The sequence below is a fragment of the Varanus komodoensis genome, unplaced genomic scaffold, assembly GCF_004798865.1.
Source record: "Varanus komodoensis strain SLA01 unplaced genomic scaffold, ASM479886v1 scaffold1, whole genome shotgun sequence".
Taxonomy (NCBI): Eukaryota; Metazoa; Chordata; class Lepidosauria; order Squamata; family Varanidae; genus Varanus; species Varanus komodoensis.
Genome location: NW_025335268.1, coordinates 131,641,793 through 131,658,154, shown reverse-complemented (window position 1 = coordinate 131,658,154; position 16,362 = coordinate 131,641,793). Strand labels below are relative to the sequence as shown.

The window sequence follows — 16,362 nt, the reverse complement described above, 5'->3', positions numbered from 1 at the left end:
GCACGCTCCTGAAGCTCAATAGATGACTTTGAAGTGACTGACTCTCAACCTACCCTACCTTGCCAGGTTGATTTGAAGATAAAATGGAGTGTCAGTAGACCATATCCCTCCTTTTTCCTCTTGTGAGGAACTCAAGGTGGCTTACATAGTTCCATTTTATCTTCACAAAAACAAGGTAGGTTGGGCTGAGAATTGGTGACTCGCTCCAAGTCACCCAGGGAGCATCATAGCTGGGTGGAGACTAGAACTTGGGTCCTCTGTTCTGTGCTCTAACCACCACACCACAGTGGCTCCCATTTGAAATCAATGGGAACAAAACCTAAAATGTGACAAGCTATCTTCAGTGGTAGCAGGAGTCAAATTCTGATTACAAGCAGCATACACTGGGCTGAGTTAGAGGTCGTCATATCAGCTACAGAGCCTCCACATCAAATAGTACAAGTATATAGCTTTCTAGCAGGCTGAAAAGGAGAGCAAATAAATACATAAATACATTTTAAACTTAATTTAAAATCAGTCATAATATTAAAACTCCCTCCTCTAAATGCATACCAGTCCTTACACACTATTTTTTCCCTGTACTGGGAGTAGCACACTATCACAACTATGTCTTCTAAATACCCTAAAATGTTTTGCCCCTCTAGAATCCTTTTCTATAAAATGAATTGATTTGTGTATCCTTCCAAATAACCTTCAAATTACTCTTTCAGTGTATGGTAGGGCCCATGTCTATTGGTATCAGAAAGGTTTCATGAAAGGTTTCATCACAAGGGTTGCATGGTTCGTTGCAATCTGAAAGTGACGTCTGCACATTGGTAGGCAAGAGGTTGCATGCCTAGAAGGAAGCTCTGTATTCATACTTGCCCGTTTCACAAAGAGGTGGAGGAGGGTCCCATGTGCCATCCACTTGACAATGGCTCACTCTTGAACCAGTTAGCCTGTGGCCAGCAAGGCATTCAAATGTAACCCTTTGCTTATATGTATACATTCCAGAAGAACTGGACACTATTCTTCCTTTTTCAACTAGAGGAGGTGGGCAGTGAGTCACTGAAAATGAAAAGATTTAATTATCATTTAGTAATGAAGGAAAGCTGTACAGGAATCTATCTGTTCTCTGTGTATCTATGCAGTATCATAGACAAATAAGTCGGATTTTGATTAAGGATAACTATAATTAGGTATTCTTTTCTTGCTGGGAGATAACAGGAAAATGCTTGTCAGAATACTGCCAGATCATCATGCTTATGGGTTAATGTAAGTTGAAGTTTTCTGCAGATGAATTACAAAAGTAGCACAGAAATAAGAAAGCCACACCTCCACAGTATGCACGGCTGCTCCACACTCCATTTATCCCATCGTTAGTAGTACAGTAAATAGAGGCATTTCCAACAAGGGGGTAGCCTGCTTCACAAGTGTATGTTACTGCTGTCCCATAGGAGAAGTCATTCAAATTTCTGCCAGTATGCTTTCCATGGGGAATTTCTGGTGGCGGATTGCATGAAATACCTAGAAATAGGTAGAAGGTGAAAGTATCTTTGTAATTTGCTTTGTTGTCATAGAAGGCAAGGAAAAGGGCAACCACTAGGTTCATTCAGAGGAGTGCATACATTATTGACTATGTGTGCTGCATTAGCAAAATATGGTGAAGCTGTAAGGGAAGCAACTCAACAAAACATGTTACCTGGAGTTCTCCAATCAGCCATGCTTCATCAATGTATTCACAATGATTATGATGAATAGAGTAAAGCTAGTATTTCAAAGGTTTTCCCTTCAGTAGTTACAAATCAAGCAAGCCGAGTTCACTAAAGACAGTAAAAAAGACTAGCTGCTCTCCTGTTAGTGTCATTTCTTATATTCCATGTTCTACACTTTTTGGAGAATGTACATAAAAGATTGTTGGATTTGGGATGTAGGAGCACTGGGTTCTAGTTCCCTGCTCAGAATCAGGAACTAGAGGACTGGCCCTCGAGACCACATAATGCCAGTTCTCTGTCAGCTGCTCTGGCTGCCACTTGAAGTCTGGGCCCAATTCAAAGTGCTTGTTTTAACATTTAAACCCCTAAACTGTTTAGGGTCAGGATATCTGAAGGATTGCTTGCTCCCCTATTTTCCTACTCATCTATTAGGATCTGCTACAGAGTTCTTTCTCAGGCAACTTGCCTCTAAAGAAGTAAAGGGGCTGCTGAACAGGAGATGGGTCTTTTTAGCAGGGACACCCCATCTCTGGAACATGCTCCCCCGAGCCATCTTTACTTTCCTTTTTGTACCTTTTTTATTCTCCAGATATTTTAAGAACTAATAGATGGAACATTTTATATATGTAATGTTATTGTGGCTGCTGTATTTCAGGATTAAATGTTTATAATTATTGGTGTTATCACTTCTTTTAATGTATCATGTTTTATTTGGGTATTTTATTGTTTATATATGGGCTTCTAATGTTTGTTAACTGCCCAGAGAGCTCTGTGGGCTTTGGGGCAGTATAGAAATTCAAGAAATTAATATTTAAATAAACCTTGTTTACTGAGTGACTCTGGGACAGTCACACACTCTCAGCCTAACCTACCTCACAGGGTTGTTACTGTGAGCATAACATGGAGAGAAAGGGAACCCTGTAAACAGCCTTGGGTTCCTTGCAAGAGAGAAAGGTGGAGTATAAATGTAATATAAAAAAATAATTTGGGGAGGAAGGGGAAAACTGAATTCTGTGATAGAATTTAATAAAGTAGTGAGTTGCATGAAGCAAATTCATAAAGTACTTCAAAATGTGGACACATGGGGTCATGGAAATAATAAGTGTCATGTTTAAGAAAATCAAAGGAAGTTCTTCACATCACATACTTAATCTGTGCAGTCATTGTCAAACAGTGGTATTGACAATGACTGGCTGTGTTGGTCTCCCCCATTTAACATATCATCTCACTTGGGATTTCTTTGGTGATGATTTTATATATATAGTAATTAAATGTATAAGCATATTTTGTCACACACATTTGTGAGGTAGTTCTGAGGCAAATGAAGAATCTGTTTGTCTCACCAGTTTAGTATCATCTTTGTGTGGTTTTTTTTTCATGATTTAACGGCAAATCATGTTTAGTGTGATTTGTCATGCACATTCGGCACACAATTCTTTATTTCAGATAATCACATCCCACTAATTTTCAAAGGGGACATAACAGATATAAGCACATTCATTATGATCATTCAAAGCCTATTTGGATTACAGAGAAAAACAAGGGAAGAGAGGTAATAAAGCTACACCATTAGAGAAGAAAAAGGAAAGAGTAGCCCAGCCAACAAAGAGGTGCTGAACTACAGTTCTGCACAAAGGGTTTAGTAAATAGTGGAAAAATAAGAAATGGTTTTTCAAGTATTAGACACTGCATGAAGACACACAAGGTTTTAACTGCATCAGACTTAGCAGTCATTCAGTATGCTACAATATATTTCCTGCAAATCAAGTTAATTTGTGCCTAGATAAAAGAGCTCTGCACAAACACAAAGTCTTTTCATTATTATTATTTCAGGATAATCTACCAAGAATATCTAAGACACAAACTGCCTCTGAAAGAAGTTGTCTTTACTATACTCACCTGGCTCATGTGCATCAGTGGGGGACAGACTAAAAGGAGCAAGTGGTCGATTGGCCCCACTTTTTAAATGGATCTTAATTCTCCATTTTGCCTGTGAACTCACTCTGTTTCTCTGACTAGTACATGCATATTTACCCTTTTCAGTTTTTACCAGCTCTATTTTGTGTTGTTCCCAAATCACTGAAATTGCACTCACAGGAAACATTTAGGGATCCATAATTGTTAAACTGTGCTCTACTTACGCTGACAAACGGGAAGGGCAGGGATCCATGCTACTCCTTGGCCAAATCTCATACATTGTCTGAAGGACTGACCAGTTAGCACATGCCTATAATGAGAGAGAAATCATAATCACTTTTCTGAGACGTATAGAATTTAGCAGCCTAGAATTCAATACAAGTAGTTCCCAAGTTATGAACAACCTGTACTTACCAACAAATTGTCACAACACACGTCAATTTTAAAAAATCCTGCAGAAAATTGTCATCGAGAGAGAGAGAGAGAGAGAGGAAGCAAAAGAGAGGGGGCCCTCCAAAGCATGCCTTCCTACCCTGCCCATTGGGAGAGGGAAATTTCTCTGCAAAGAGGATGTGCTGGTAAGTTTGGGGAATGGGAAAGACTAGAGATCTTTTCTACTTTCACAGGGGTCCTATGCCCTTAAACTCCACAAATGTGGAAGGCCGACAGTATGTGCTCTGACTTACATACAAATTCAATTTAAAGATGAATTTGCATTTTTCTCAGGAACGGAACCTTTTGTAACCTAGAGACGGCCTGAATAGTGTCTGTTTACCTATGTACAGCAAACAAGGAAACTGTATACTGAGGGATTATCCTAGGAAAGCATATTCCTTGCAGGGTAGAATTGTGCAGATATCTCTTCAGATACCCAGTCCTTAGTTCCTGGTCACATAGTGTCCCAGTTAGGTGATATCTTTCGAACATTTTGACCTCTTTGTAGAATGGCTCGTTGGCCATACACAAAAGGACCAAAACCACTTCCATCACTTCATGCACATGTTTCAAGGAAGAATATACCTCCTACATGAACAGCTGAGTAGTATAGTCTGTAGTTTTATACTAAGGTGTCATCCAATTCAAAGTTTTTGCAGTACATTCCACTAAATATTATATTTTTCCTCTGAAAATCATGTAAATGTGGGACCCACAACAAAGGATTTCACTGTATCCTCCCTAGCAAGTGCTGTTCTGATTTTTGAGCTGGCACACTGCCTTTTCTGGCTATGGTGCACAGCCAGTCCTCATTGGGCTATTTCGCTCATCATTTTGTTTTCTTCTGTTTGGGTGGAGTTTCCCCACCCCAGGTTATATTTCATTAAATGTTTTTGGGCTTCAAAAAACCTTAGGATTCTCTCAAGCATGTTAATATCTCTCTCTTGTTTCTCATTTGCATTCTGATCCTGTTGGCAGCTGCCATTTCAGGTCAGTAAGAAAGAAAGATACAATTAGGCAACAAGAAAAGTTAGTCCCTATGATTGCTAAGTCTCTTACCAATATTAAGCTGATTTTGTAAAAGAAACATATGTTATAGATATTTAAAACATGCAAATAGTAAATCCATTCAAGTCATATATCAACTATTAAGAAACATTGATTCACTGTGCAAAATGGTTTAATGTAATTAGGAAGAAATGTGATGGCTTTACGCAGTATTCAATATGACAAAAAGGGATTGTTTTATTCCATTGCATGTGCAACTGGAAGGTTGGTGATAACTTTGTCACTGTTTGTATAGTTTAGTATATAAACTATGTCACTGTTTTGTATAGTTTAAACTTCATAAAAGTTTCCCTTATGTTGCAGCAGCTGAATGTACTTGACCAATTTTGATACCTTCTCCATCAAAAGCAATGTGACTTTAAAAGCTGCATTAGAGGTAGGAATCTGCCAACAAACTTTCCCTGCATGAAATATTAAATAAGGGGGAAAGAGGATCCTACCAGAAAATCAGTGGTTTCCCAGATGCTTACCCTTCCTCACAGGTATAATTTACTGTAGAACCAAATAAAAAATCTCCTGATACAATCAGCCTGCCATTGTCTGGTTCTCCTGGATGTCCACATGATTTTCCTAGCAGAAAATAAGAGCAGTGCTATTTTTCTTTCTTAGGTCAATACACTCTTAAGTACAAAACTGATTCAGGGTTTCTTTCTGTATTCAAATTAAAACAAATAATTTCACAAGAGCAAAGCTGCATGCATTGATTCATCACCTATAATAAACATTGAAGGAGCAGTCCTGTGGACCCCAGACAACACCTGAGGCACCACAGGATAGTTCAGATACCCAGACACAAGGTAGGAGAGAGCACCCAGATCTTGGAGTGGGGAATCCATGATCCATCCCTCTTCCCACTGCCCCTCACAACTAACATGAAAACAACTTCTCCAGTTACTTGTCTGATGTAGGGAATGTACCACAGAGAGGGGGGAAGGGGGTGTTTCAGTGGATGAGAAGGGAAGGAGACTGGAGAGGCAAGATTATGAGCTATTCTGGGTCTTCTTCATCCTCCATCCCTTCCCCTCTGAAATTCCTGCACTAGACAGGTAGAAAAGCCTGCCAAGCAAAAGTACAGGGTGCAAAGCAAGGAGGTGAAGATTGCCTCTACTGTTCCTTCTGCCATGCATGGAATGTGTAGAAGCTTCAGGCTAAGTGATTGGCCCAGTCACCCACTGAGAATTATGGCCCAGGAGGAATTAGAAACTGGGTGTCCCAGGTCTCTAGTCCAATAAACCACCATGCCTCAGTAGTTCAAATGTTAAGGGACTCACTTTTACAGAATTCCTGAACTTCTGACCACACCTGATTTCTGAGACACGTAAGAGAGGCCTTCATTCCAGGGTGCTTCACATAGCCTGGGCGGCATGTATATTTCACTACTGAGCCAATAGGAAAGGAATTCTTTTCTTTATATGCACTGTGAAGTTCAGCAAAGTCTAACCTCACTGGAGGACCACAGCTGCCTCCTGGTAACACCAAGAACAATAATAGGAAGAAAAAGGGAACACGTGTTAGATGTTGTACTGCTGACCCCAGTTCCTTCACCATCAAATGGAAATGGCTCTCCCTTCTCTCACATCCATTGGTATTGTTCTTTTATATCCTGCAAGATAAATATTTCGGTCAGTTGCAAGGCAACATTATTCATTTGTGTAGCACCAAAACATGTCAATTAATTACTTAAGTGTACTCAGGCCATGCCAATGTTACCTATGCAGTACTGATCATACTCTGCTTCTCGTCGCCTTTCTTTCTCTCTCACACACACTACTATGCATATTCCAGCTATATATATGATAGATAAGACTTCCAGGCACCCAGCAATAACAAAGCATTTTAGAAACAGAATAAGATAATTGTATAAAACAGGAAATACCTGAAGGAACACACAGATGAGAGAAGCAGTTTTTTCTAACTTATTTAGTGAATTATGAGCACAAGAGTGATATTCGGGTTTCCCCCAAAAACTATTTCAAAAGTGCATCTCCACAATAGCCCACCAATAATTCTTTCCTCAGCAGAAGGCCTCTGCGTAATCAGTTGGCAGGTATGTGTAAAAGCGAGTCCTGTCTACAAGACAGTAATGGGACTGTAAGCAGTAATAGGAGTGAAATGATAGGAATGTGCAGTACCCCGACACACTGAATAACTTCTACTTATCCACATTTTACTTATTTGAAATATTTACAGGCTACCTTTCAGGACAGGGACTCTTCCCAAGACAATTTACAACAATAAAATAGGCCAAAAGAATAATAAATCAGCAAAACATTAAGAGAAACAAGAAACACCAGCAACAAAACATCAGGCCTAAACTCTGTTAAGAACCTACAACACTGTTGCAGCTGAAGGCCAAAACACTCCAGTTAAAACAACAACAACCACTACTACTACCACTGAGGAAGCCCTTGACTCTGATCTTCCTTAGATTTCAGTACCATGGATTTCATTCATACACCCAGAGACATCATCAACACTTGGCATACTCATGCAGGTGCTGCAGTAGTACCTGAGCATTCTGGCAAGGGCTTCCACTCCTGCCTGCCTGCCTGGATCCCATTTGCTATTATTTTTTGCCTCCCTCACTGACTTCTGTAATGAAGCCTTATTCTCAGCTGTACTTACTGAGTTTGAAGTGATAAAAATGAAAGGTGTAATCACAGTATGGAGTAACCACTTGATTTTTCTGTGCTAGGGCCCACAACTGGTAAAGTCCCCCACCTCAGAGTGCCCTTAGGCCCCCTAAAACTTGGAGCCATCTCCATGCCTTAAACTAATAATACTGGGTAGTATCAGTAAAGGAGCATGCTTAACATGGAAAATCAGCACCTGGAACTCCTAACACAGTTAATCATTTAAGAGCAATTAATTACATGGCTAGAGGAAGAGGTACTTGACAGAGAGCAGAACTTAGGTTGCTTGAAAAAGAAGAAAAATGTGTCTTCCTACTACCCCAGTACTATGTATATCACAATAGGGACACCATAGCCAAAATTATTGCCCTAAATCAGGGGTCAGCAACCTGCGGCTCTTTCATCCCTCTGCTGCAGCTCCCTGTCGCTCAAAATACGCATCACAACCGCCAATGTGCGACACCCGCCGGCATGTGATTTATTGAGCTTTTTGACCCCCGGTAGGCCAACCATGAATAAAAAAGGCCAAGCCGGTAGGCCAACCAAGAAAAGAAAAGTTTCAGAAGAAAACAAAACATTTAATGGCATGTGAGCAGATTCATTTGCTTTCACTGCTGACAAGACTGGTTTACCAGTATGCTTAATATGTGATGAGAAATTGGCAAACAACAAAAAGTTGAATGTTGCAAGACATTTCCAGAATAAACACACAGCCTTTGCTGAAAAATATCCAGATGGAGATGAGAGAAAAAAAGCCATTTCAGAACTGATGTGGAAGGTTGATCTGAGCAAAAATCATAATTTAAGTTTGGCTTTTTATTTCATAAATACGAGGAGGACTCAAATAGACAATGAGTAATTTATTTGAAAGTAACCTTCAACCCCGCGTCTCTTTTTTCGGAGTTCAAAATATTTTTGTTGCATGCAGAAATAAAAAAAATGTTTTCTCTGTAGCAGTTGATTGATTTCATAAATGCAACACACTATAGATTTTTTATACATTGCATAAAGGTAAAAAATGATATATGCAGTGTTATCTTCATTTTAGATGTCAAAAGGGTTTTGCGGCTCCCGCTGTGTTTTCTTTTCTGTGGGAAACGGGTTCAAATGGCTCTTTGAGTGTTTAAGGTTGCCGACCCCTGCACTAAACAAACACAAGCGACAGAAGGAATAACTTCAGGGTCAAAGTCATTGTAACGAAGAACAGGTTGAGGGCTCCTCAGCTAGGGAAGAGTTAACACTTGATACAGAGGCCCAGCCATTCCAACCAGGTGGCAATTCAAGGAAAGCAAGGTGCCATGGCCACCAGAGGGCTTGATAGTGCTTGGAACACAAAAAGCCCCAAGAAACTGTACATTATTTCCAAAGGCAGAACTATTCACACTCCCCTCAAAGGCCGGAGATTTCAGGCCTAAAGGGTATATAACTCTCACCTGACTAATGTCAGGAGATGTCACTCCATGAGACATTTGTTTGATCTAATGGGATAAAAGCATGGAACTGGAACAGACTGAGGTTCCTCTCTGAGGAGAGGTGTCCTGTTGCTGCCAGAAATACTATGTTGGGAATTTTATACCATGTTAGCATTAGGAACAGCAGGCTTTGTTATTTTGAGTCTGAGGAGGCCAACTGAACTGGGGGCCTTGCGGGGAGCTAAGACTGTGTGGGCCTAGTGAAATTGCTTCTCTCCAATTCCCCGTTGCCTTCCCCACACTCAAAATGGTGTGTGTTGTGTGTTATAGTGTTTTAAGACTCTCCACCCCAGCTTGTTTACCCTGTCTTTTAATAAATAAGTTTTACCCAACGCTCGGGTTGTTGTGTGCTGAATCCAGTGTCTGGTCCTCGGATCTGGGGACAAGGAGAGCAGGGGGGAAAGGTACAGCCACGGGGAGGTGGGGACTGGGGCAGCTGATTGTTATAGTCATCCCCACCATTATCTTCAGTAGATAGCACATAACATTTCAAAATACGAAAGCAGCTGGCCTTTCTTTGACCTTCCAATATGTAATATCTACAGCTTTGATTTAGATAATTTCTAATAAAGATTTAACTCATGCTTTTAAAGACAAAAACCTTGTGGTGTTAGGGAACACTGGGGAAGGCTATCTCGATTGCAGTCTTTCCAAATGTATCAATCTGGAGTAAAATTTCCTAACTAGGCTTTTTTCCTCATCGATGCACCAGATGTGCATCTTTTTAGATCCTGTCTCCAGCTGAACAGTGCTAAACACATGTAAACATCCAATCTCAGAGGAAAGTCTCATTTGCTGTCACTTTGTCACCAAATGTTATGGCTGCATTTCAGGTAGTAACAAGGCTCACATCACTCAAATGTAATTATATCTTAATTGTAATAAATACTTGACATTCTTCTGTTATGAATATATATTACCAGAACAACAAATGAATCAAGAATCAGCATTAGACAGCATAGTAAAGATGAAATGAGAGAAGGAATGCTTCATGTAACATTAAAAGTTTCAGTTTGATATGCAACCACTTAGTAAAAGGTAACTTACTGAACCTTCAGGTAGGTAGTAGTGTCTCCACTACTGTGTAAGTCCTTCATTCACCAATTGTCAACATACTTTGTCTCTTTTTTTGAGACGCTTCTCAAAACTGCATTTTATGTGACATACTAGAAGGGATGTTTCCAGTTTAGAAAGACTCTGACAATTGAAGCAGTCTGAATATAAAGATTTTTCTGGAACCAAACATTTCAGGGCACAAAGGAGGAGCTCAACATGCATTCTCATTCTGGAAGCTTGCCTTTCTAGAGCCCTTCTAGAACGGACAATGCTGTGGAGCAAAAAATTACCTTTGCAGCGTGGGGCTGGAGAAGACCAGGTGCCTGCATCTGTGCAATAAATAGTTGCCTCTCCAGTAAGAGCATAGCCAGGATCACACATGTAATTCACAGACATGCCATTGAAGAATATTACTACTTCCTGGCTGCTGTGAGTTCCATTTTCAATATCTGGAGGTGGCAGGCATTGTACCACTGAAAGAGCACCAATTAAAAATAGATTAAAATTATGTTTAATATCACATATTCAATTAATATCTATGCAAGATGTTCTAATTCAATATACCTCATTATTCCAAGACAAATGGTGCCCATGTGTAAGACAGTGTTCCTAACCCCTATCTCAGCATGAAAAGGACAGATTTAGAAGTACAATAGCTACATATCAGCAAAATATGCATTTGATTATCCTTCATGACAACCATATTCCTGCATTTCTAAATCTGTGAAGCAGGGGTATAAGAGGCTCCATACAAGCATATTCTAAGCAAACTCTTCCCTGGTGTAGACAATGGAAGGTTGGTATGTTATTAATCATATAAAAGTGGTAGGGGGAAAGACCACATAAAAGACAATAGAATTTAGGTTGCTTTGAGGAAAAGCACCTCTCTCCTCCATACCAATACAGTATGTGCCACTGCCTAAAATCCTCAAAGGCAATCCAGAAAGAAACAAGACAATCAAGAAATAAAGATAATATTCAAAGGGTCATTGAGTCTAACCCCCTGCTCAGTGCAGGATTCCATGTGAAACTATCTCACTTGAATGGCTGTCCAGTTGCATCTTGAATGTCTTTTGTGTGAGATAGCCCACAGCCTCCTAGATCATTTGTTCCATTGTTATACTGCTCTGTCAGGAAGTTCTTCCTGATGTTCAGCCAGAATCTGGCTTCCTTTAACTTGAGTCTGTTGTTCTGTGTCCTGCACTCTGGGATGATCAAGAAGAGACCCTGGCCTTTCTCTTTGTGACAACCCTTCAAGTACTTGAAGAGTACAATCATATCTTGCCGCATTCTTCTCTTCTCAAGGCTAAACATGCTCAGTTCTTTCAATATTTTCTCACAGGGCTTTATTTCCAGTCCCTGGATCATCCTTGTTGCCTTCCTCTGAACCCTTTTAAGCTTTGCATCTTTCTTCAAATGTGGTGCCCAGGACTGGACATAGTATTCCAGATAAGGCCTAACAAGTGCTGAGTAAAGATGTCTTCATTAAATTTGGAAGTGATAGTTTTATTAATACAGCCTAAAATAGCATTTGTCCTTTTTGCAAACTGTTGACTCATATTCATCTTGTAATCTACAACAGTTCCAAGATCCTTCTCACTTGCAGTATTTTTGAGCAAAGAATTTCCCAAGTATTATAAGCCACCTAAACAGATTTCAAGCTGTGAAACATTTGTATTGCACACAGACTCATATTAAAGTGGTAGAAAAACTTGGAAAGCAGAAAATGTTGCATACATAAATAAAATATAGTCACCACACATCCACTTCACTTTCCTGGAGCAAAAACACTGCTACCTGGAATAAGTTCTTTTAAAGTAATCAATCTGATCCTTCCAGAGGAAGCAGCTGAGGGATGGATGTTGCACACCTCCTTTTTCGGCACACTCTGTGGAATAATCAAATCACCCTCCTACCCTTTTGGTGCTAATCTAAATAAAAAGGATTTTCTATCCAGTTTTGACTTTTCCCTTTCTCTTTTAGTAATGAATACTTGGAGGAGATTTTTTTGGGGTTTGCTTCATATATGAAAGTATCAAGAAAGCCCTTCAAAACTGCAACTAGAAGTACAAGGCAATGGAATCTAGACAATGTATATACCCCTGAGACAGACGGACACTGGAGAATTCCACATACTATCATATTGGCACCAAATTGCATGGTTGCTCTTTAGGGCATAGCCATGATCACATTCCTATGTAAACATTTTCATGGGTTCATTGCCTACTCTTGATGCTCATATCCTTTTATTCTGAATTTCTGGAAGAATATACCCAGCGACTGGAAATGAAAAGATAAAGGCACCATTAGACTTCAGAGCGAGTTGGAAAAGGGAATCCAGAACCAATTTCTTAATGCAACTCCTTGATGTAAAGTTTAACATTTCTACTTCCTTCCATATGGTATAAATCCTCTTTCTGGATCATTGAGAAGGGTCATAGTGCAGTGGAGGATGATATGATTTGCATACAGCTTGGAGTGGACAATATTGAGAGGTTGGCCAGGAGAATGTAGTTCAGCTACTTCTTTGAATTTCTTTCCTTTCACAAGGAAAGTAGCAGGAAATATTTACTGTCTTGTTCTTGTCTGTGAAACTTGACCCAGCATCTGTGGAAATGCCACATGGACATGCAATTTCCACTGCAACTGAGAACTAAGGGCTGCTCTTTATATGCAATCCACCTAGCAATCTATAGACCTTAGCATCAAGCAATGAAGAGGAAGACAAAATGAGTAGCTGAGTTCTCTTCTAAAAATCTTTTTAGTTATTCTGTGCTCACAGACAGGTGGATTTCTTTACAACAGATCAGGAATATGGATAGCTAATCATTCCTCTTGCTGGGAATAGGGCTCTCATAACACAATGCCTACATATCCATACTTGCCCCTTTTGCAGACAGGTAGAGGAGGGTCCCATGTGCCATCCGCTTGGCAGTTGCTTTCTCTTGAGCCAGCCAACCTGTGGCCATCATTGCAGTCAAACACCACCCTTTGTTTATATCCATAGGTGTCAGAAGCACCGCTCACTATCTTTCCATTTGGAATTTCCGGAGATTGACAGTGTACCACTGCAAAGAATGTACATTTTAGAACAACAAATAAAAGAAGAAAAAGAAGACCTGCTTTAGCTATTTTTGCCTCTAGCTGACAGTAGTATCATGGACAACTGTTCAACTATAATTCTGTGCAGACGATTTACAGGATAGCAAATACCTAACTAAGCAAAGAACAAACATTAATGGTATTTGTGATGCCAGGCACTGAGAGTTTCAGTTATTTTCAATTGGTTGCCTTGCAGAATTCTTGAGATTTCTTCAAGAATAATGACATATAGATTAATACAATGCTAACAGTGACTGTGCTAAGGTGAGTAATATGCTGGGCCTCGTAGAGATTGGAGGGATAAGGACTATTTCCAAAATGATCATTCAAGTGTTGCAGAAAAGTTGCTTTGCCCAAATATATCCTGAGATGCTGACTTTCTTGCCTCTAGAAGCCTTGTCTCATATTGAATGTTACTTCTGCTTTTGCATTTTTCTAAGTGACCATTCACGTTTATATAAAAGCTTCTGTCCTACTTGCGAGTGCTGGCAAGCTTTCTGGATTTGTTCAGTGAGGCTCTCTCCCTGCAGCGCTGTATGTGCTTAATAATGATATGATGGGTTCTCTCTAAAAAAATTGGCTGATGAGATTTCTTGGTATTGAAGATTTTTTTTCCTTCCTTCCACTATTCTAATGGGTACTATATGCTTTGCCCCAGACTTTCTTTCCTATGTGACTTTGCTCTGTGACTGTGTTACTTAATGGCTGGCTATAACATATATATTCACAGTTTTCTCTCCTTACTAGATTATTCTGAATTGAGGCTTCTTGAACTAAGTGATGCATATTTTGTCATGCATATTTGGGAGGCAGTTTTCAGGCAAATGAAGTATCCATTTATCTCACCAGTTTAATATTCTATGTCTGTATGTGTGTACGCGTGAGTGTGTGCATCTGTGCATGCGTGTGATTTAACACCACGCATTTATATTTAGTGTGCATTGTCATACACATTTGGCATACACTTTATTTCAGATAAATGCGTGGTGTTTTCATCCCACTAATTTTCAAAGGGGACATAACAGATTCATTGTGGTCATGATAAACACTGAAGGAGCCACACAGGATAGTTCAGATGCCCAGATCCAAGGTAGGAGAGAGCACCCAAACCTTGGAGTGTGGAATCCATGGTCCATTCCTCTTCCCACTGCCCCTCGCAACTGACATGAAAACAACCTCACCAGTTGCCTGTCTGATGTGGGGAATGTACCACAGAGAGGGGGGAAAGGGGTGTTTCAGTGGATGAGAAGGGGAGGAGACTGGAGAGGCCAGAATATGAGCTAATCTGGGTCCTCTTCATCCTCCTTTCCCCCATCCCCCTCTGAAATGCCTGCACTAGACAGGCAGAAAACCCTGCCTAGCAAAAATGCAGGGTGCAAGGCAAGGAGGTGAATATTGCCTGCACTGCCCTACACAGGATTAGAATGAGCATTCAAAATTGGCACCTTATGAGACTTTGAGCTTTATGAGCATTCTGTGTTAAGGAATTGTGACACCCTTTTTTCTCTCTTAACGATTACAATTGTTATTACTATTATGTTGCATTTAGATCCCACATTCTTTCTTCTTCCAAGGAACCCAGGGTGGCTTAGATAGTTGTGCTCCATTCCATTTTTATTCTCACAACAGCAATCTTGTGAGGTAGGTTTTAAGCTGAGTGACTGACCCAAAGCCACCCATTGGGAATAATGGCCCCATAGGAACTAGAACTTGGATCTACTTACTTCTTCTAGAGTAACACTATGCCTCACTAATTCAAATGTTTAAGGAACTCACTTTTACAGAATTCCTGAACTTCTGACCACACCTGATTTCTCAGGCACATAACAGAGGCCTCCATTCCAGGGCGCTTCACATAGCCTGGGCGGCATGTGTATTTCACAATCGAGCCAACGGGAAAGGATTCTTTCTCTTTATACTCATTGTGAAGTTCAGCAAAGTCTAACCTCACTGGAGGACCACAGCTGCCTTCTGTTAACAAGAAAAAATGAGGGAACGTTAGATCAGTGTTTGTTGTAAAACTCCATGAAGTGCAATTTTATAGTCTAACCATTGGACTAGTCTGTTTCCAGGTGGAAAATGCATGGCCTTTGAGATATTGGTGGAATGCACCTGCCATCAGCCCTAGCAGCATACCCAATAATAAGGGATGATGGGAGTTGTAGGGCCACAACTTGTTCATCCTTGCTCTTCTTTCACCTTTAATATGGAAAGAATTTCCATTCTCTCACACTTGTTTGTCTTAATGTTGTCAGTTCTTATGAAATGTTAAAAATACCCAGAAAAACATGCATTTCACATTTTAAATTATTGATTTATATACAATCTACTTATTGTTTTAAAACCCAGAAGGCTTTTCAGAGAAGCACAGAGCTAAAATTAAAGCCTAGAAAGATAAATGTCCATTCTAACAAATATAGCTGTACATCCATTCAACTTTACTTGGTAAAACTCAGTTCTCTCACTTTCCAGTAGTCTACCAAGTTTTACTTGGTAAAACTTACTCACTTTCCAGTAGTCTACCTAGCTAAATTTCCAAAGATTACTCCTTAAAGTAGATGTTACATGTTGCATTGATACAAAGTAGATTTCCAATCCAAACCCTTCTGAACTTCTGATTAAACCCTTCTGATTAAATATGCTTTCAGTATTCTCATAAACGTCAGTCAAAGATTACATGTATACAAATCATATTGAGAAATATATCTATCACCTGTGCTTATTATTTACTCAAATTGTTCTAAATAAATACCATCAGAGATGACTACTGAGCTATATATAACTATATAATTCATGGTTATATATTGATGTTATTCATATATGACCTATAAAGCCCTAAACGGCTTGGGTCCTGGCTACCTGAACGAGCGCTTACGTCCGTATATGCCCGACCGCCCCTTGAGATCTGCGGGAAAGTCCCTTCTCCGGGAACCCTCCATGAAAGAAATTAGGAGAGTAAGTACTCGGAGGAGGGCTTTCTCTGCG

At 39.9% G+C, this 16,362-nt stretch overlaps 1 protein-coding gene across 1 annotated transcript in view; it reads right to left on the bottom strand.

Moving 5' to 3' along the window:
- Window positions 1–16,362, bottom strand: part of LOC123031486 (complement receptor type 1-like) — a 58,349-nt gene that overhangs the window by 28,452 nt on the left and 13,535 nt on the right. The window contains exons 7-14 of the mRNA XM_044446514.1: window positions 15,154–15,348; window positions 13,161–13,343; window positions 10,566–10,748; window positions 6,386–6,580; window positions 5,585–5,684; window positions 3,836–3,921; window positions 1,315–1,506; window positions 865–1,047 (exon numbers count right to left, since the gene is read on the bottom strand). Of these exons, the coding sequence (XP_044302449.1) occupies window positions 865–1,047; window positions 1,315–1,506; window positions 3,836–3,921; window positions 5,585–5,684; window positions 6,386–6,580; window positions 10,566–10,748; window positions 13,161–13,343; window positions 15,154–15,348 (1,317 nt within the window). The remainder of the gene's footprint in view (window positions 1–864; window positions 1,048–1,314; window positions 1,507–3,835; window positions 3,922–5,584; window positions 5,685–6,385; window positions 6,581–10,565; window positions 10,749–13,160; window positions 13,344–15,153; window positions 15,349–16,362) is intronic.